At 44.5% G+C, this 20755-nt stretch overlaps 12 protein-coding genes across 12 annotated transcripts; 9 read left to right on the top strand and 3 right to left on the bottom strand. All coding sequences in view use genetic code 12, as the record gives it.

Moving 5' to 3' along the window:
* Nucleotides 1-78: 78 nt before the first annotated feature.
* On the top strand, nt 79-2739 carry YPP1 (Cargo-transport protein ypp1; the record flags this gene model as incomplete). Its single annotated transcript, XM_006685005.1, has 1 exon — nt 79-2739. The coding sequence occupies one exon, from the start codon at nt 79-81 to the stop codon at nt 2737-2739; it is 2661 nt and encodes an 886-aa protein (XP_006685068.1).
* Nucleotides 2740-2797: 58 nt separating this feature from the next.
* On the top strand, nt 2798-3385 carry TMA22 (Translation machinery-associated protein 22; the record flags this gene model as incomplete). The annotated part of the gene is made up of 1 exon (XM_006685006.2): nt 2798-3385. The coding sequence occupies one exon, from the start codon at nt 2798-2800 to the stop codon at nt 3383-3385; it is 588 nt and encodes a 195-aa protein (XP_006685069.1).
* Nucleotides 3386-4188: 803 nt separating this feature from the next.
* Nucleotides 4189-6006, bottom strand: PSN45_002452 (uncharacterized protein; the record flags this gene model as incomplete). The annotated part of the gene is made up of 1 exon (XM_066157873.1): nt 4189-6006. One exon carries the CDS (start codon nt 6004-6006, stop codon nt 4189-4191), a length of 1818 nt encoding a protein of 605 aa, XP_066013970.1.
* A 2154-nt stretch (nt 6007-8160) lies between these two features.
* ACF2_3 (endo-1,3-beta glucanase) lies at nt 8161-8682 on the top strand (the record flags this gene model as incomplete). Its single annotated transcript, XM_066157872.1, has 1 exon — nt 8161-8682. One exon carries the CDS (start codon nt 8161-8163, stop codon nt 8680-8682), a length of 522 nt encoding a protein of 173 aa, XP_066013969.1.
* Nucleotides 8683-8714: 32 nt separating this feature from the next.
* ACF2_2 (endo-1,3-beta glucanase) lies at nt 8715-10160 on the top strand (the record flags this gene model as incomplete). Its single annotated transcript, XM_066157871.1, has 1 exon — nt 8715-10160. One exon carries the CDS (start codon nt 8715-8717, stop codon nt 10158-10160), a length of 1446 nt encoding a protein of 481 aa, XP_066013968.1.
* Nucleotides 10161-11090: 930 nt separating this feature from the next.
* PSN45_002449 (uncharacterized protein) lies at nt 11091-12815 on the top strand (the record flags this gene model as incomplete). The annotated part of the gene is made up of 1 exon (XM_006685157.1): nt 11091-12815. The coding sequence occupies one exon, from the start codon at nt 11091-11093 to the stop codon at nt 12813-12815; it is 1725 nt and encodes a 574-aa protein (XP_006685220.1).
* A 108-nt stretch (nt 12816-12923) lies between these two features.
* On the top strand, nt 12924-13805 carry PSN45_002448 (uncharacterized protein; the record flags this gene model as incomplete). Its single annotated transcript, XM_006685011.1, has 1 exon — nt 12924-13805. One exon carries the CDS (start codon nt 12924-12926, stop codon nt 13803-13805), a length of 882 nt encoding a protein of 293 aa, XP_006685074.1.
* A 65-nt stretch (nt 13806-13870) lies between these two features.
* On the bottom strand, nt 13871-15379 carry PRI2 (DNA primase subunit pri2; the record flags this gene model as incomplete). The annotated part of the gene is made up of 1 exon (XM_006685010.2): nt 13871-15379. One exon carries the CDS (start codon nt 15377-15379, stop codon nt 13871-13873), a length of 1509 nt encoding a protein of 502 aa, XP_006685073.1.
* A 199-nt stretch (nt 15380-15578) lies between these two features.
* On the top strand, nt 15579-18650 carry SPT16 (FACT complex subunit spt16; the record flags this gene model as incomplete). Its single annotated transcript, XM_066157870.1, has 1 exon — nt 15579-18650. One exon carries the CDS (start codon nt 15579-15581, stop codon nt 18648-18650), a length of 3072 nt encoding a protein of 1023 aa, XP_066013967.1.
* Nucleotides 18651-19048: 398 nt separating this feature from the next.
* YPT31 (Rab GTPase ypt31) lies at nt 19049-19708 on the top strand (the record flags this gene model as incomplete). The annotated part of the gene is made up of 1 exon (XM_006685013.2): nt 19049-19708. One exon carries the CDS (start codon nt 19049-19051, stop codon nt 19706-19708), a length of 660 nt encoding a protein of 219 aa, XP_006685076.1.
* Nucleotides 19709-19815: 107 nt separating this feature from the next.
* Nucleotides 19816-20265, bottom strand: smb1 (Small nuclear ribonucleoprotein-associated protein B; the record flags this gene model as incomplete). The annotated part of the gene is made up of 2 exons (XM_006685012.2): nt 19816-20208; nt 20263-20265. The coding sequence occupies 2 exons, from the start codon at nt 20263-20265 to the stop codon at nt 19816-19818; spliced, it is 396 nt and encodes a 131-aa protein (XP_006685075.1).
* Nucleotides 20266-20330: 65 nt separating this feature from the next.
* On the top strand, nt 20331-20747 carry CHZ1 (Histone H2A.Z-specific chaperone; the record flags this gene model as incomplete). Its single annotated transcript, XM_066157869.1, has 1 exon — nt 20331-20747. The coding sequence occupies one exon, from the start codon at nt 20331-20333 to the stop codon at nt 20745-20747; it is 417 nt and encodes a 138-aa protein (XP_066013966.1).
* Between the last annotated feature and the right edge of the window lie 8 nt (nt 20748-20755).

Genomic DNA, 20755 nt, shown 5'->3' with positions numbered 1-20755 from the left:
GATTTAAAATCACACGAAGATCAATATTGGGGAATTCTCAAGCATCGAAAAATTATCTCACAAACAGTTGTCGAAACCATGTTGATTGAATCTGCAAATGATAGTATTTTGAAGACATTGAACTTGGGATGTTTCCCCAAGAATGTGTTGGACTTTCAAGATAGTCAAGACTTTCTTCTGCAGTTGGTTTTCATCGACTACCAATTGCAGTTATTGATTCAAAACGAGTTTGACGGCAACGAGTTGGTGCCAGCCAATGTTTGTAAACACAAAGATAACGTGAACTGCCAGGAAAAGTTGACCCAATTGATTGGGTATACCGAGCTGATCACAAACAACTACAACCACATAAATAAGGAGTACCAAGATAAGTTATATTGTTCAATTTTATTAGGACATTTGTACTATCTCAACTCCCAAACTGATTTGATGTATGAAGTATTGAACTCCATTTCGGTTAACAACTCCCACTACCATTCTCTGAAGTTGACGTCCAACCAGAATGATTTCCTCAATTATTTGATTTGTCGGTTCAATGTGTTGATTGGGATCGTGAATCATGGCCCGAAATCTAACAGTTATCAGTTGTGGATTGAGTATTTGTTTTACAAAGAGAGGCCTTTCAACAACACAAACGTTGCCGCCAATCACTGGTTGGAGATCATGTTCAAATACTTGAGTTTAACCATCAACAACCACGGAGAACGACAGTTGACGTTTCTGGATGTCAGTGCTTTGAAATTCAAGGCAAACACAAATTCATTCATTAGGTACTGTAACTTCTTGATGAACTACAAGTTTGACATCAACATCAACAAGGTTATTGACAAGGATTTCAGGGTCGAGTACTCCCACTACTTGAACCAATTGATCCTCAATGAGCTCAAAAGTGACAAAAAGATCTTCCCCAATGCTGATGAGAACAACGAAGAAATCGAAGACTTTGTGAGTAACTTCTACTCCACCATAGGTAAAAAACACAAACTGTTGATCAACTTAAAGACTAGTAAGAAGTACTTGGTGAGCTTAACCGAACGTACCTACCAAAGTCAGCTTGTATTGATGCAGTTGATAAAGGTGTTGATTGACTTGGGTGAATATGATGAGGCATTGGCAGCGCTTAAGACGTTTATGAACTACGTCGACAAAGAACAGGAAGTCAACAACGGTCATATTCACGATCTTTTGTCGATTGTAGGACTTTATTCATTGTGTTTGACGAGATTCAATCCGTTGAACTCCATCAAGGCAAATCATTTCAAGCATAACACCTCCAAGAAGGTTGTGGCCGAGTTGTTCACATTCAGTGAAAGGCTTTTAGGGTATTTGTCTGTCTTGAAGCGTGATTGCAACTTGAGTTACGATGAGGATGAACACTCACAGAGATTCGAAGGTAATCGTTTGTCTTTCTTGTACAACAAGTACAATACGAACGTGTTGTTGGACGACAAAAGCCGGTTCATTGAGTTGATAAGCTCTAGTTGGTTCTCACTCGGATATTTCTACTACTATTTGCTTGCATTTGAAACCCCAAGTCAGGAAATTGGCTATTCATACCAGAAGAAGTTGTTGTTGTACTACAAAAACAGTTTAATTGTCAATTCTACCGGGAACTCCAACTACTTATTCAGCTATGCATTGACCTTGAGTTACTTCAATGAGATTACCAGCAGTTTGAAGTTATGTAAGTTCATATTGAAAAAGTTTCCCGAGTCTTTCAAGACATGGAATTTGTTGTCATTGGTGACCTCGATCAACTCGCTCAAGGAGCTGGAGAAGTTCATCAACAACTCCTTGAACATTGCTGGTATCTATATAATCAAGTGCAAGAATGATGAGGTAGAAATCCCAATTTTCATAAAATCTGAAATTCTTCAATTGAAATTGACCCAATTGGCAATATGGGAAAGATTGTACGGCACCTCATATATCATGGAGTATTTGAGCGAAGTGTTCATCTTGTTTTACGAACTATTCAACGTCAAGTACGAAGAGCAAATCTCGAGCGGATCTAAGAACTATCTTATCGACTCAAAGTGGAGTCACAGGCCAAGCTTCATCGACCCCAAATACATCAAGGACCCGGTGATACATACAACCAAGAAACAGAATGCTAAAAACACCATTAAAAAAATCAGCAAGATTAGCAATGTTAAACAAGAATTAAAACCTTTGCATAAAGACACTATTGACGATGAAGCTAAACAAATATTACATGATATATGGTTGTGGTCATCGAAAATCTACTTCAAAATTGGTATGTATGAAGAGAGTGAGTTATGCATCATCGAAAGTGAAAACATACACAAGCCAAATGTCAAGACATACATTGCTTTGGGATACTTGACATCCCAACACCAAAAATTCTTATCATTACAAGAGTTCGAGAAATCGCTTGAAAAGTTGGAGGAATTCAACGGGTTTGACAAGACCAGCTACTTGGAAAACTTGTTAGGATTGTGTAAGTTATTCTTACTTGACGACTCTACTGAATCCTCCTTGTTCATTTCTGCCAAAGACATGAATGGAGGAATCATCAGATTGAAAAATTACTTGGAGAATTTTCTTAATTGTTGGCCTATTGGCTACAACTGTGTAGAGGTATGGTATTTCTTGAGCTTGATCTACGAAAAAATTGATGACAAGATCTTATTGAACAAGTGTTTGAAGAAGTGTATCGAACTCGAGAATTTGCGGCCAGTCAGAAGTTTTTTCAGCTGCGACGATAATTTTTCATGAGAAATGAGAACAACAAAAATTGTATATATATATAAAGCCTTACATCCGTACAAATAATATGGAAGCCAAACAAGTATTATATTGTGACGTATGTACGTTCCCACCTGAGTACTGTGAGTTTGGCTTGAGTTTCAACCGATGCAAGGAATGGTTGCAAGCCAATCACTCCGATTTGTTCAACAAGTTGTACAGTGAAGAAGCATTGGCCAATGCTACTTCCACCTTAAGTATCGAAAAAGAAGCGGCTATCACCCAAGATTTGGCCAAAAAACAACAAAAGGAAGAAGCTAGAATAGAAAGAGAGTTGGCTAAGAAGTTATCATCCAAGGTTACCATCAAGAGAATCGAGCGTAATAAGCGCAAGCACATCATCTCCATCTCGGGATTGGAAGTTTTTGATATCGAGTTAAAAAAATTATCCAAACAATTGAGCTCAAAGTTTGCCACTGGATGTTCCATTACTAAGACAGCTGATAAGAAGGAAGAAATTTTGGTTCAGGGTGATTTGAGCGAAGAGGCCAAGGAATTCATTGAAAAATTATTGCAAGAAAAAGGGTTGGACGAAGTGAAGGTGGAACAAATCGATGACAAGAAGATCAAGAAGAAGGTGGAGCAAATCGAGGAGAAGAAAACCAAGAAAAAGTAGTAGTAGCAACCATAGGAAGCGATTTGTATGACAATAAACGACGAATACAAGATGATGGATAGAAGGCAGCCGAGTGATGATATAAGTCCACAAAAAACACCGTAGAATAACGTGGACAGGGGGATACATCCGGGAGAAAATACAGGTATCACGGAGGGAGTTTTGTATTTTAAGCACTCTATTTTCGGCATAACTCGTTGGTGTCCATTTTAATACACAGAAAAACCGTCATTAATGTTCGTAGATAGTACAAATATCGACTAAGACTCGTATACTGCAGTATATGTACGAGCATACACTCCCAAAACATTACTGTGTCTTTGATGATCACCATGCTATCTACTTAAACTGTAGGGTATAATTTCCTGTTAATGCCATTTCTCATGCAAGAGAAATATCATCTTCAACTAAACTCGTAAAAATACGACGATGACCACCATAAGTTACCCGATATTGCGCCTCCTTGAAACCACCAACACACCTCTAATGGTCATTATAGCTACTTAGTTGTTGTGTGTGTAAGCTACAACCATCAATTGGTTCGACCATTTGCAGCCAAAATATAAATATTGCATCGCCAAAACTGCGAAATTCGGTACCTTACAGTTGATGAGAGTTCCCCTCTAAAATACGAGAAGAAATTAATCGGACATACAAAGTACAAACGGGCCTAAAATTATCGAAGATGGGGATGCATATTTCTATTCAGATAATACAAAGTGTTTTACAATATAATACAAATGAGGGAAATGGTTAATTCTAACTCATGTAGTTGATGTTTTGTCATAATAGATGCCGATAGTTCATGAAAGTAGTTTGGAGATGGTGGGAACATTATCTTCTGACTGTATAGGAGGGAGTTTAATGGGTTTCTTTTCTTCTGGAGATTCACTTTTGATTCTAATGTCTTTTATAGCCGTCAAATTCGAAGCCGAGTGAGAATGAGATATATTGGGGCTCGAGCCAAACGTCTTCGACGAATTCGATGAGTCTTTAGCAAGAGCAATGGAGCCTTCTCCAGGGCCCATAGATATGGGATTGGAGGTGGTGATATGCATGGAAGGAGCGGAGCTCCCCATATAGTTTGTGCTTAATGGAGCCAATCTATGCGGTGGAGTATTGTGGGTGCTATTGTCACTCGACTTATCGGATAAGCCAGGAATTGTAGGTGGTGGCTGCTGGGAGATTGGAGCAAGAGGCAACTGAAGTGATGATGGAGGGCTCTTTGTTTGGGGTTGGGGCAAAATAAGTTGTGTTTGAGCTTGAGCCTGAGCCTGTACCTGAGCCTGAGCCTGAGCCTGAGCCTGAGCCTGAGCCTGAGCCTGAGCCTGAGCCTGAGCCTGAGCATGGGCATGTGCATGTGCATGCGCCGCATTGGCCTGAGCATGGGCCACTTGCATAGCCTGGACTTGGGCCTGCTGTTGCATCACTTGCGCCTGGGCCTGCTGTTGCATCACTTGCGCGTGGGCCTGCTGTTGCATCACCTGGGCGTGAGCCTGTTGCATCACCTGCGCCTGGACTTGTTGTATGACTTGGGCCTGTTGCATGGCCTGGGCCTGGGCCTGGGCCTGTGCTTGGGCCACCACCACCTGTTGTTGGTTCAACACCAAGGGGATTTGGGTGCCATTCTGTTGGACTCCCGGAACGTTCTGTACCTGTTGCACGCCATTTAACTGGAGTTGGTTCTGGAGAAGCGGGAGTGGCATTTGCACCACCTGGGGCATGGTTTGAACTTGCATGGGCACGCCCATGTTTGAGTACACGACATTGGAGACTGGGTAGGTTTGCACCTGAACGAGGGACCCGTAGGGGGTCTGGATGATGGTGGCATTTGGATTAGGAGTGGAGGCCGAGTCATTGTTTCTAGTGACGGTACCAGAACCCCCGCCGTTGGCACTGGCAGTAGTGGAATCAGAAAGCAGTTTCGGGGCCAGCGACGCAGAGCTAGTAGCTGAGGTCAGACTATCGGTATTGGGAGCCAACGTATTGAACCGTTTATCCTGAGCCAGTGAAGAAGAGGGTGTGGCTACGTCTGAGCTGGGCGACAGAGATGACGCCTGACTAGTGGACTGGGCACCGGAGCCGGACGGTAATACGGAGGAAATGGGAGGAATGAGGCTCAGAAGATGGTTGCCTATGGCTAAATGGTGGTGGGGGTTAGCGGAGGAGGAGGACGCCGACCCCGCCTGCGGTACCAGCAACGGCACGGACATTGGTGCCACCGGTGGGATCTGGGGGAGTTGAGGGTTGGCAACGTCTTCACGTTTGAAATCCCCGGCGGCTAAATTCGTGTTGGAGTTGGGATCGGAATCGTCGTCACTCAACTTTTCGTGCCGCAAATTCTGGTTATACTGGGCCATTCTTAGGGCATTTCTGGCGTTGGGATCAAGATTCAAATATGCACAATGAAGTTTACCCTTTAAACAATTCAAACAAGATGGTAAATTCTCGTCACACTTGATTCGCCTCTTCTTACAAGTACCACAGCCGAGGTGGGAATTTCGATGTTTTCTTCTGGTGTTTCTCTTCTTATTGGATAGCAGGAGTTGGGGGTTAGAAGCCGATTGGAGTGCCTTTTTAAAGGACTTATCGTCCGAGTTGTCATACAGCTTGGAGTTCATGTAGGGGCTGGTGGAAGGGGAGCACGGGAGGAACAACAGGGAGGTGATGACAATGAATCTGGACGATAAAGGGCTTTGGGACGGGTGATTCTCTGACCGTTTGGAAAGATAAGTAACGATCACGTATCAAGAAAAACAAGTAGCTGGCAAGTTAAAAAATGCAAAAAACTGAACGAAGGGGAAAGGTACTTTTTCTGCGCAATAAAAACTCAAGCACAATAAAAATAATTTTCACAAAGAGAATGTTTTTTTTAAAAATAACACGGCATGACACAAAAAACCGAGTGAGTTTTAACAATACCAAGGGATGGATTCCAGTAACGGGGATCACCTTAAACAATATAAGGAATTTATCGAGATATTGGTCTTGAGGCAATTGGGGGTTCTTCTCACCGATGACCCTACTGACTGAACCAATACCATTTTCACTTAACTTTATGGTACCTTAAAAATAATTTCGTATTTTAAAAATTCGACCAAAACGAGGAGGAGTTGGGAAGAAGAGGATTCGATGGTTATTTTTAGGGGGTTGGTGCAGGGAATCTGGGAAATTTTGAGAATACGAAAAACAGGCGTGTTTGGGTCTCTAGGACCTCCAACCCTCGACCTGCTGTTTCAACCGGGATTAATAGCTGTCCGAATATATGCGTCGAATGTCGCAAATGCAGGGGGGAAAGTGCGATGCTATACAACATCGTTTTCTTTGCAAGACGTTTGCCTCACTGGTCAATCCACTCGGGTGGTTGGGGTTGGAACCCTGTGGCTATGGACAGGCGCTGTGCTGGATTAAATGGTTTGTGTTGGTACCTTCACAACCCTTGCACCTCATGTGACGTACTTAAACCTTAAACAATATTCGTGAGCATTTAAACATTATTCGCCAGCATGGTAGATTACCTGATGCCAAGATAGAGAAACAAGTACGTCCGTAAGGATGGGCTGATTACAGTTCCAAATTGCCGACACAAATAAAGTTGTATGTCGTATTTGAGAGTTAAGGTTTCGTACGATGGGGAAGGACACGAAAGGCGGTGCGGGCTGACGAACGTGGGTGGCGACGAGCACTAAGAGAATTGTCTGGGCCATTACGAAAAAACTACCAAGGTCAGAGACGGTTGGGTAGTGGGCATCCAGGGAGTAATAAGGGGGTGGCCAGGGGGAGCCACGTGACCGCACCATTGGTACCTGATGATACGGGGGTGTCTGGTAAGGACACCTGCGGAAGCCGGTGGTAGGGCTAGAAAGGTGGTGGTAGGTCCTTCAGGTACTAGTTGACGGAAGGGGGACTGGACGGTCGGATCTCGTATGTGGGATATTGTTGAGACCAGTTCCAAACACCCCCCCTCGTATTTCAGGTGCTTGCATACGAGGTGAGCGGCCAGCGGCAAGTTAGCGCGATAATAACAGCCGAGGTGCAGCGGTGCGGAACGGCATGATGATTATTGTTGACTCTGTCATATATCCGAGGTGAGTTGGCACAGGTGAAATGTAACCTGATACACCCACCAGTGCAGTACAGTATATGAACCCTGGCGAATTGTTCTGCTGTCGCTGGTTCTCCAGCCCTTAACCCGTGTGTCTTTACATTACTCGATCTAATCTCACGTCACAATAAGCCTGCACCAATGATCGAGATTGGCACTGCACTGTCGTTTCAGGAGGAACCGGTAGCTTCCAGTCTTGTATTCCCGAAGCGATTAGATCATCCGCGGTGCATGTGGGAGCCATGACATCTTCAGGGGCTTCCTTTGTTTTATTGTGAACGGCCGAAAATATTTTCTGCGAGAGAAATCGTTCCTTGGCCTTATTGTTCAGAGCGTATAGGGTGTTGAAATTGCGAAGATGCGTAGACGACGGTTTTGGAATTTACGTTTCCGATAGTATGCTTTTGCATTGCTGGTGACGTCGATGGGCAATTGGTGCGCGCACGTCGACCTATGCCCTGAAAGGGAAAACATGTACAAGAGACCACGTGACCTGAGTCCCGATTCGGAACCGTTGGAACTAGCGTACGGAAGAGCACCACCCATCACTGTACCAGTACTACACCACTATTTTGCGTGTCTACTAACATACTACAATCATATTTGCCTCTTTCTCCAGTTTCTATTTCTCGCAAATTTTGCAGCCATTTGTAAACTTACCATTATCCTCATGTCTCTCAGTGGTGATATCTCCACTTTAAACCCCAAAACTGTCTTCCCCAACAAGGCCGGAGAAGTCTCCCGTCCCTCATACGTGCCAGCTTCCTTGCCCATCCAAACAAACAACTTCTACGCCAACCTTTTACTTGACTCCCACGATCAACCCGTGTGGACAAACCCCTACAAGTTTACCTTTGATGAACAAAACTGCAATGTATACTACCCCATACCCTCCGACTTGGTCTACAGTCCCACCCCCGTCAAGTACTTCTACTACCCGGCGGGAATCAACCATTTGACGTTCACGTCGTCTGACTTCACCACCGCTCCGAAGTTTACAATCAGCCTGCTCAACAAGTTTATGGTGACTCCCCAGTTTTCCAACAGCGTGGGGGAATTGTCGGTGCCCTTGGTCCAGGGCATGGGTCTCGTTACCGCCATCTACAACTCGTTGATCCCCAGATCAACTCCAGTGTTGGGTTTAAGTCTGTGGAAGGTCAAACATGCCAAAACTCCAACCTTCAAAAGATGAAAATCACCCTTTTGAATGGGGCCGTCTACACCATGTACTTGAGCCAAAAGATCTCGGTGAAGTTCACTCAGTCGCTGATTGTGTTTCAAAAAGGAGTGGATCTGCTCGTGGTACAAATAGGCTTTGGCATCTATGACTACTACGACCAGGTGGCCGGGTGCTACATCACCAATGCCACCGTGTCGACCACGTCGTCATCGTATACCTGGAAGTACACCACCAAGGGCACATCTTTGGCCAAGAAGCCTTTGGTGTTTGCTCCTCCTCACATGGCTGCAAATTTCGATACCTCCACAAAAGGAAGTGTGTGCAATATCACCACCAACTCGTGCGTGATGGGCAAGTTGACCGGATGTATTACCTCATCCATTCGCATGACGGTCTCACCTCCTAGCACCGGGTTCTCCTTCAAGAAGGAACTGGTTAGTTCGTCCGTACTTTCAGATTTGAAAACACAGCTCGCAGTTGACGCAACTGCTGATATCAGCTCCGAAACCAACTCAGACTCCATGTACTTCTCCGGCAAGAAGTTCCTCAAGTTCGCCATGCTCTTGTACATATCACATTACGTGGTGAAGAATACCGCCACTTCAAAGGCGTTGTTGGCCAATATTAAATCTGCCTACAACCGGTTCATCAACAACACCCAGCAAAACCCCTTGTTTTATGACACCAGCTTTGGAGGGGTCGTCAGCAGTGCCCAGAAGGATGCCGACTTCGGCAACGGCCACTACAATGACCACCACTTCCACTATGGGTACCACATCCATGCCTGTGCCATTATCATCAAAATCGACAACGAGATTGGGGGTGGCTCCTTCAAGACCACCGTCAAAAATTGGGTAGAGCTGTTGGTGATGGATGTGTTCAATGTCAATGCCCTGAATGTCTACTTCCCGTTGACACGGAACTTCGACTTCCACTATGGCCACAGCTGGGCCAAAGGGTTGTACAGTAGTGGTGATGGTAAGGACGAGGAAAGCACGAGCGAAGAATACAACTGCTATTATGGCATCAAATTGTACACCCAGGTAACGGGGCACTCCAATGCCGAGGCCTGTGCCAACTTGGTGTTGGGTATCTTGCACTCGAGTCTTACCAGCTACTTCTATTATCAAAATAACACCATCATGCCCTCCGAGTTTGTGTACAACAAGGTGAGCGGAATTTACTTTGAAAACAAGGTGGATCATACAACGTACTTTGGAAACTACGAGAGTTACATACACGGGATCCACATGATTCCCTTGACGCCACTCTCGTCGTACTTCCGGTCGAAGGCATTTGTTGCCAGTGAATGGGGAGATTTACAAAATCTGCTTTCTCAGGACAACTGGATGTCGACATGTATGATGAATTACAGTCTTGTGAACGCCCAAAAGGCGTACGATTTTTTCAAGAATAGCTGGAAGGCCGCTTATTTGGATGACGGATTAAGTCTTACCTACTGCCTTTTCTACTGTGCCAGTAATATGTAGTTTCTAATATACAAATGTACACGGTCTAATGCGACGATTTTCTTTTCTTTATGGGTCAACTCCGTCTTTTGATAGAAAAATATCTGCGGCGTCACGGGCAGCTCCGACAGTTCGAGCTGGTTCATAACGAGACAGAGGCAGTATCAGAGCCTGCCAAGGCCCCCAAGCAGAGGAAACGAAGGCAGTTGATAGTTCCACAGATAGTAGCAGATGAGGACGAGATTACCAACACCAAAGTAAAAATCGCAATTCCGGAACAAGTAAAACGGCTTCTCGAGCCCAGACGCTTACCGCATACTAACGGCAACATTACCTAACACCCGACCAAGTTTCGATCCTGCACTGGCCCTACACCGACTCCAGTACTGGAATACACACTAAGGTGGCCAACGGCCAGAGGCGGTGGAGATGGCCGCGCGCCCGGACAAACCCGCTGCTCGCAGCCTTATCATTGGCGGACGGCCCCCACCGATAAGGCAGTTTTAATCGGCCCTAAGGCCCGCAACTCCATTTCATCTCAGGGTTCGATCTTCGCCCAGTCAGCATCTCAGGCGTTAAGATTACTGATAACACCAAATAGGACAAATGGTGGAGTAAAAAATATACATCTCATCATACTAGCACCTCATCACGAACCAATCAATCATCCACAAACAAAGAACTTTACATACACAATCGTGGGTAGACTAAATAAAAACGAGAAGCGAGACCTCCGCATAGAATAACTATCTAATGCATTATGCATTCGGCAAAGAGATTTACCGGAAGAATCCTTGGTAAACCAGTGCAAAAAATACCTGAAGAGAAAAGATAACTAGAAATTGCCTTTCGCATTTACCCATTAGGCACTTTTGATAAAGAAAGATGCGCAGAAAAATCTCTATATAAGTGGTCGCCCACCCGCTATCCAGTAGGAACCACACCAAACTAATGTTACAAGTGGCAGATTTAAAGAGTGGCGCCAAGCGTGTGTTCAAGAAGTGGACCACCAAAGAAGGTTTCTTTGGTGATTACGATTATGGGTACTTGTTTATGCCCGACCTTCCTTTCACCAAAAAGGAACCCAAGACTCAACCATTTTTTGGGTTAAACAGTGAAATGCCCTTATTTTTAGGAGCACTTTTGGGATTCCAGCATGCCTTGGCCATGTTGGCTGGGGTGGTTAGTCCTCCCATTTTGATTTCGGTTTCCGCCAACTTACCGGCCGAAACCCAGCAATATTTGGTTTCTTCGTGTTTGATTGTGACGGGTATCTTATCGTCCATTCAAATTACTCGGTTTCACATCTGGGGAACTCCTTACTACATCGGAACCGGATTGTTGTCTGTGGTGGGAACTTCATTTGCCACCATTTCCATTGTCAGTAAGGCTTTACCAGTGATGTACCTGTCAGGAGTTTGTGAAGTTATTGATGGAGTCAATCAACCATGTCCTGAAGGTTACGGAAGACTTTTGGCTACCGGTACCGTGTGTGCGTTGCTTGAAATCTTGTTGAGTTTCCTGCCCCCTAAGATCTTGCAAAAGATTTTCCCTCCAATTGTCACGGGACCAGTGGTGTTGTTGATCGGTACCAGTTTGGTGCAATCTGGATTTGAGGACTGGATGGGTGGTTCTGGATGTACCGATGGTACTTGTTCGTCGGCCAATGGTACTACTGCTCCTTGGGGTTCGGGCCAGTTTTTTGGTCTTGGTTTCCTTGTGTACTTTACCATTATTCTTGCTGAGAGATTTGGTTCTCCCATCATGAAGTCTTGTGCTGTGATTGTGGGATTGTTGGTGGGATGCATTGTTGGTGCTGCTTGTGGATACTTCTCCAGTGACACCATTTCCTCTGCCAGAACCTTCACGTTTATGTGGGTGGAGACTTTCCCATTGAAGGTGTACGGACCAGTGGTATTACCATTTTTGGCCATGTTCGTGGTGTTGATGATGGAAGCCATTGGAGATATCACTGCCACTTCCGATGTGTCGAGATTGGAAGTGGAAGGTGAAGTCTATGAATCTCGTATCCAGGGAGGTGTTTTGGCTGATGGTATCAACGGGCTTTTGGCAGGTTTGATGACCATTACCCCTGTGTCGACGTTTGCTCAAAACAATGGTGTTATTTCCGTCACCAAGTGTGCCAACAGAAGAGCCGGATACTGGTGTGCGTTTTTCTTGATTGTTATGGGGATTTTCTCCAAGTTTGCAGCTGCCATCATCTCGATTCCAAAATGCATTTTGGGAGGTATGACCTCCTTCTTGTTCTGTGCGGTGGCAGTGTCAGGATTAAAGATTATCTCCACCACCGAGTTCACCAGAAGAGACAGATTTGTGTTGACTGCCTCGTTATTACCAGGTCTTGGTTCTCTTTTGGTTCCTGACTACTTTGATTATATTTTCACTTACACAGGAGGAAACACCGGTAAGCAAGGATTCTTCAACGCCATTGTGTTGGTGATGGAAACCTCGTTTGCAGTTACGGGATTTGTGGGTGTTTTCCTCAACTTGTTTATTCCCCAAGTCCATGACGACGTTGAAGAAATCAACGAGGTTGTATTAGAGGCTGTGGGATCTGCCGATCAAGCAGCCATGGACTCCTACGCTAGAAAGGAAGAGATGAACTTGGAAACCTTTAGATCCAATAACCAGACGTCTTCTTCCCAGGATAAGTGATATTTAGCATGTAATTTAATGGATATAATATTGAGTGTGTACTATGACTGCTTTGGGGAATTGCGTCCGAGGTGATTGCGACTCCTTTAGAAAATCAAACTTCAAACAATGTCTATGGCTATTGCACCAGTGCCCACAAAGGGAAATGGTATTCCACTCGGCATGTTGCTTCTGCTCAACAGAGCCTTGAAGAAAACCATCTTGTCCCCCAAATTCTACCAGGAGCTTAACGACAAGGTGTTGACCAAAGCATCCACCATCGATTCCGTCTTATACTTCACCTGCTATTTCGCTTTGCTTGTGTCCAGTATTCTCAATAACAAAACCTCCATCCGACGCTCTTTACAAGACCAGCGACTCAAGCTCGTCAAGCTCGTGGAGACCAGATTTGGCGTGAGCCTTGCCCTGTCTCCAAACAAATGGCTCAACCGGTTGGCAGTAGAGCATCAACTTGTGGAGAAACCTTCAACACTCGGCAAAATTTTGAAGAACATCAACACGTACGTGGCTGACGTGCGTATCTTCAACCGCTTGGGCGACTGTATAAAGTACGTGCCATGGATAGCGGGAGAGTTTAATGCGTTTTTGTTACCCTCCAGTGATACTCCCAAATTCACCCGCTTCATCAACTTATTGCAGTCGTTGAACTGCTTTGTGTTGGAGTTGCTTGAGAATGCCGGGTGGTTGACGGAGCACGACTGGGTGGCCACTGGCGACAACAATTGGTGGTGTATTTTCACGTATATTTGGTGTTGTCGAGTGTGGGGGGTGTACATTTTGGTGGAGATCATGGAGTTGTTGAGGAGAACTCCCGTCAAGGACTGGAACCGATCGTGGAAAATCAGCATGTTCAAGCAGGTGATCCAGATGCCGTTGGTGTTACACTGGAGTTTGTACGACGGGTGCTTGACACCTTTCTGGGTTGGGGTTTGTGGATGTGGAGCGTCGTGGTGGGGGTTCCGCGACGTGATGGCCTCGTTACAACTCTAGGTCCGGCACCTGATACTACTCTATGGTCTGGCACCGTCCTTATATTACATAGATAAATAGACATTCTAGCTTTGGGCTTTTTCTAGTTGACGGGACCGGTCGAAATAGAGATTGGGATGGTTGATATGCAAGTTCTCATTGGGCTTTAACTGCTTCTTATGCGTCAACTCGAACACTCGCGTACATGCAACCGTATAGCTGTTCTTGTTGACGTCGTCTATGATCACATTCAAGTCTGACTGTTCGGTGATACCCATATCTTTCAAGTTGTCCACAAGCACCTCGAGTTTTAGGTCTCGGTATGGGCACCCATGCGATTCACTTTTGTTGGGCTTGGGCTTGGACAAGATGGTGGCACAGTCCCAAGGCTTGTAGTTGATACGGGCCCCTTCCAACCCGTAGCTGTGACGGATGTTATACTTGTATTCCTTGTTGAATTTTTCCAAGGAGATGCCGGTATTACCAGAGGTGAACTGGGTACTCCAGAACCTCAATGCTTCGTCCACGTTCAACCCGATTCCTTTCAAGAACAATGAGAGCTGTTGACGGCCTTGAAACCGCAAGTGATGGTTGGCCACCAAACTCTTTTGCAACACTTTGGCACACAACGGATAATGGCTCATGATCTTGTTAGAGGTGATGGATGTAGCATTGATGTCACTGGCACTTTCATCACCGAAATTGCTATCATATTGAACACTCGAGAAGTTCTTTGATAACGCCTGCAACAAGGGTACCAACCGGTCATCTTCGTCCAAACGGGGAATTGCCTGGAAGGTCTTGACCAAGTTCTTGGACAAATTCTCCTGGACTTCAATTACCAACAAGTTCAACTGGAAGCTGGTGGGGATGTACCCGTAACCCTGGCGAACCAAGATGGACCTAGATCCCACCAAGTTGGGGATTTTCTCGAACGGTAGCTTGATAAAGCTCTCGTTCCGGAGAATGTGCTGTCTTAACTGTTCACCAGTGATGGTCAGCTTCTCATTGTCAAGCATCATTTGTGTACGGATGCTGGCACTGGTGGCATTGAACAAGTCCTCGAAAAGCTCAGTCTTCTCTTCAGCCCCGATATAGTTCCAGTCCAATGTATCGTTATGCAATTCAATAAACTGGCTCTTCTCAGACAACTGCATGTTGCCATATCTGATTTTGAACAAAAGCATCTCGTTCTTGACAAACTTCTTCCTCAACTCATCGGTGCGGCAGAACACCAACCGCAAAATATAGTGGCTGTAGTGGTCCTTTTTACGTTCCTGTAACACCTGGGCATCATTTTTACCTTCAATTAATGGTGACAATGGAAGATACTTGTTTACCACCGGCTTGATGATCTGTTCGATTTCCTTGAACGACTTGCTTCTGGCAGTACAAGACTCGATTTCAATCAAAACCTTCAATCTGTCTATGGCCCAACTTTCAAACTCTTCCAAGGTGATTTCTTCAAGCGGAGGAATGTCGTAGAAAGAGAGCCTGGACGTGTACAACGCCGCCAATTTGGACGATTGGTAGATCACGTTCTTGGTGTCGAAGTTTCGGCGCCCGGCCGTTCTTCTCTTGGCTTGCCTAAACATGTTAAGTAGTAGTTGTAGCTGTAGTTGTAGTTGTTTGTGTGTATTTTTTTGCTGCCTACGCGACAAAGCCAAAACGCGTTTGGCGGGTTTTGTGTCACAGTGCCACTCTCTCCCACCAGTGCGCGCGCTTGCGTGAAAAATTTAAGCAGCAAAACCCTAGTCGTCCAGCCGTGATCACCATCAGGACTAACGTTATAGGATGTCAGAAATTAACATCGATGCCAATCAATTCCATAAGAGGTTGAGCATTATTCAACAGAACTTGACCAGTGATGTCGCTACCTTCTCCAGTTTGGCTTTCTTGGTGGGAGGAAAAGATGATGACAATACCTATAAGAAGCCTACCGTTTTGCAAACCTGGTTGTTGGGATACGAGTTTCCCCACACCGGCATCTTCATTAACCAGAATAACTGCTATATTATCACGTCTGAGGGTAAGGCCAAGCACATCACTCATTTGACCGATAAACCGACTCCCAACTCCTCCAACGTTGAGATTCTTATTAGAAACAAGGACGCGGAACACAATAAAGCCATTTTTTCCAAAGTAGTGGCAATCTTGAAGGACGCCGGTGCTGCAGCTGTGGGACAGATTGAAAAGGCCAAGTACAAGGGCAAATTCATAGAAGAATGGCAAGAGTTGGTTAAGGACGATAAAGACTTGAAGTTTGCTGATTGCACCTTGTTGCTTTCCAAGTCGATGGAAAGCAAAGATGATGAGGAGATCGATTTGATCAAGTTGGCTGCCAAGTCATCGATGGTCATGTTGGATCTTTTCAGTAACGAGATGATGAAGATTGTGGATGAAGAAACCAAAATTTCCCATGCTAAATTGAGTGACCAGATCGAAAACCGTATCGATAACCCCAGGTGGTTTGCCCAAAGCGATTTGGGAAAGCGGTTGTTGAGTGGCAAAGTTGATCCTGACCAAATCGAGTGGTGCTACAACCCGATCATTCAAAGTGGAAGAGAGTTTGACTTGAAGCCCAGTGCCCAATCCAATAATAAGAACTTGGTAGGAGATGGGGCAATTTTGTGTTCCATAGGTTTGAGATACAGAAACTACTGTTCCAATATCGGCAGAACATTTTTGATTAATCCTACTAAGCAGATGGATACCAACTTTGAGTTTTTGCTCAAGTTGCAAAACGCATTGGTCAGTGATATTATTAAGGTTGGAAAATCCAGCAGTGAAATCTATCACGAGGCCATTAAGTTCATTGAAACCGAAAGACCCGATTTGGTTAGTCATTTCACCAAGAACTGTGGTTGGTTGATGGGTATCGAGTTTAGGGACTCTTCATTCTTGTTGAACGCCAAGAGCAACAGAAAGATTCAAAAGAACCAGATTTTCTCGTTGGCCATTGGATTCAATGATTTGACCAACGAGACTACGAAACACCCATACGCCTTATTATTGAATGATACTATCCAGGTTACTGAGTCCGAAGTCAATGTTTTGAGTAATCATTTGAGAAGCAAGCCTGATGTTTCATTTTACTTTAAGGAGAATGACATCAAGGATGAGTTAGATGGTAACGAATCCAAGTTGAAGTCCGAAAAGGACATTAAGACTGAGAGAAAGTTAGGGTCTCTCGAGAACAATTCGAAGATTTTGAAACAAAAGTTAAGAAACGAATCCACCCAAAATGAGGATAATTTGAACCAGGAACAAATTAGACGAGAAACACAAAGCAAATTACATGAGAAGAGGTTACAAGAAGGGTTGTCGAGATTCTCTAAGGCCGATGCTACTGACGAGTCTGACTACAAGCCAATTTTCAAAAAGTATGATTCATACATCCGGGAATCACAGATTCCCAGTAACGTAAGAGACTTGAAGATCCATGTGGACTACAAAAACCAAACCATTATTCTCCCTGTTTGCGGAAGACCGGTTCCATTCCACATCAACTCTTTTAAAAATGGGTCTCAGAACGAAGAAGGTGACTTCACTTACTTGAGATTGAACTTCAACTCTCCTGGGTCTGGAGGTGCTGGGTCCAAGAAACAAGAATTACCTTATGAGGATAATCCTGACAACACTTTCATCAGATCCTTCACGTTTAGATCCAGAGATCGTCAAAGGATGGTAGATGTGTACAAGGCCATTCAGGATTTGAAGAAAGATTCGATGAAGAGAGAACAAGAAAGAAAGCAGTTGGAAGATGTGGTTACACAAGCCAGTTTGATTGAACTAAAGGGCTCGAGACTGAAAAGGTTGGAAAATGTTTTACTCAGGCCTCAACTCGACTCCAAGAAAGCTGGAGGAGTGTTGTCGATCCACGAAAACGGTCTCAGATATCAATCGAGTTTCAAGTTGGAGCAGAAGGTGGATATTTTATTCTCCAATATCAAACATCTTTTCTTCCAACCATGTAAAGATGAATTGATCGTATTAATCCACTGTCATTTGGTGCACCCAATCATGATTGGTAAGCTGAAAAAGACTTATGATATCCAGTTCTACAGAGAAGCTAGTGATATTGCCTTCGATGAAACTGGAGGTAGAAAGAGAAAATACAGATATGGGGATGAAGACGAGTTGCAACAAGAACAAGAAGAAAGAAGAAGAAAGGCAGCCTTGGACAAAGAGTTCAAAAATTTTGCTCAGTTGATTGCAGACTCATCTCACGGAAGAGTTGACTTGGACATCCCATTCAGAGAATTGGGATTCCAAGGTGTTCCATTCAGGTCTGCTGTACTCTGTATGCCAACCAGAGACTGTTTGGTGCAATTAATCGATCCGCCGTACTTGGTAATCACGTTAGAGGAAATCGAAATCGCCCACTTGGAAAGAGTTCAGTTTGGGTTGAAGAACTTTGACCTCGTATTTGTGTTCAAGGACCTCAACAAGCCAGTGGTGCACATCAACACCATTCCAATGGAATTAATTGAAGACGTGAAAAACTGGTTGACGGACGTGGACATTCCTATCAGTGAAGGACAGATGAACTTGAACTGGCCAAGTATCATGAAAACAGTGTTGGCAGACCCATACCAGTTCTTTGTTGATGGTGGTTGGTCGTTCTTAACTGGTACTGGAGAGTCTAGTGATGAAGAAGAAGAGGATGAAGAAAGTGAATTCGAAGCCAGTGACGATGATCCTAGTGATGAGGAGGTTGTCAGTGAAGGCGAGGATGACTATTCTGAAGCAGGTTCAGACTCTGGGTCCGGATCAGAAGATGTTGGTGAAGAGAGCGATGGTGACGACTGGGACGAAATGGAAAAGAAGGCTGCCAGAGAAGACCAGAACCGGTACAGAGACTAGGAAGTTGTATATTATGGTTGAACGTAGTGGTTTTCTCCCCAGTTTGTATAATTTAGTAAATATAATGTTCTTTGCAATAGAAATCTCGACTACTAACAATAGACTGGCAGGGCGAAAGTTGAGGCTCGGTACGACCACCAACAATTTTCTTTCGCACTGAACAAAATTGGTTGTTGACATCACACACCCTAATTGATCTCAATAGCTGTGTGTATAATTGACATATTTCCAGCAGACGCACCCCCCATTTATCACCAATAGTTGCACACTTGTACCCGGAGCTTTCGAACCGATTTTCCCAAGCGCAAACCCCCAATTTTTTGATATACCACCAGGAGGAAGAGAAGGATCCACCACAAACATAAAACCACAACAGCTTTATCATATAACCCAGCATCATGGTTGACAACACAGACGACTACTCATACGACTACGAGTATTTGTACAAGATAGTTTTGATTGGAGATTCGGGAGTTGGAAAGTCCAACTTGTTGTCCAGATTCACCAGAGACGAGTTCAACTTGGACAGCAGATCCACCATTGGAGTGGAATTTGCCACCAGAACCTTGGAAATTGATGGCAAGAGAGTCAAGGCGCAGATCTGGGACACCGCCGGTCAGGAGCGTTATAGAGCCATTACCAGTGCCTATTACCGAGGTGCCGTGGGTGCCTTGATAGTTTACGATATTTCCAAGACCGAAAGTTACGAGAGCGTTTCCAGATGGTTGAAGGAGTTGAAGGAGCACGCTGACGCCAACATTGTCATAGAATTGGTGGGGAACAAGAGTGATTTGGATCATCTTAGAGCGGTTCCAACTGACGAAGCCAAAAACTTTGCCAACGAAAACAGCTTGTTGTTTACCGAAGCTTCGGCCTTGAACTCTGACAACGTCGACTTGTCTTTCCACCAGTTATTGAAGAATATCTATGAAATGATCAGCAAACATCAATTAGAGACTGACGACCAACCATCTGCCAAACCTTCTTCGGGCGCCACTATTTCTTTGACCCCCGTTCCTCAGGAAAAGAAGAGTAAGAATAATGCTAACTGCTGCTAAGCAGAAAAGCGTTGTGCTTTTTGGTAAATGAGTGTTATGTTAAGCCTTCTTTGTATACTTCTTTTCACATTAATATATATTTATATATTACATTACCGTGCAATTCATCACTGGCCCCTGAACCCTTTGAATTTGGACTTCACGCTGACGGGAGTTTTCAACGGTTTGCTTGTGCCTTTTCCCTTTTCCAACCCGAGCCTCTTTTTGGGGTTTGTCACTGGAGGGCTTTGGATAGTCAAATTGACTATTTGGTCCCCCCTGAGAATGATGAGCCCCAAGTTGGTTTTAAGTTCGCGGGGCTCTGTGGCCACGCCCTTCTTGAGGTCCTGAAGCGACTTTTTAGGAATCCGTACTTCTTCACAATCTGATAAAACCAAGTTCATGTGCTTGTCGAACGCGAGTAAATTACCAATGAAACTACGGCCGTCGATGCTGGATACCTTGAGCCTGTAATGTAGGAGTTCAGACATCTTTGTCTTCTTCGTGATGGGAATCTGGGACTTGGAAGAGTTAGTATATATATTGGGCAGAGTATTTGTTAGTTTTAAACGTACCATGATGAGTGTGAAGCAAATATTAAAAGTGCGCACAAAATTTTCAACTCCAAGTAATTGTTATAAACATGTCGGAAGAGGAAACCAAAAAAGCCACCGAGGAAGTGGGTACTATTGAGAAGGTGGAAATCAAGGACGATGCTGTTGAAAAAAAGAGGCCAATTGATGAAGTTGATGGCAAAGAGCCCCAAAAAACCAACAAAGACAAGAAAAAGCGGAGAAGAAGACAGTACGAGGACACGGTTGGAAAAGAGAAGTCTGATGACGAAAAGGATGATGATGACGAGGAAGAAGACGATGGAGGAGAAAACTTTGATGACGGAGAAGATGATGATTTGTCCGAAATCGACACCACCAACATCATCACCAGTGGTAGAAGAACTAGAGGTAAGGTTATTGATTTCCAAAAGGCGTCTGAGAAGTTGGCCCAGGAGGGACTCAGAGAAGACGACGAAGAAGATGATAACGAGTTCGAGGCCAAGTGAGTTAGATA

This window comes from Yamadazyma tenuis, chromosome 3 (assembly GCF_029203305.1).
Source record: "Yamadazyma tenuis chromosome 3, complete sequence".
Taxonomy (NCBI): domain Eukaryota; kingdom Fungi; phylum Ascomycota; class Pichiomycetes; order Serinales; family Debaryomycetaceae; genus Yamadazyma; species Yamadazyma tenuis.
Note: the sequence above shows the minus strand (reverse complement) of the source record. Positions and strands in the feature narration are given on the sequence as shown.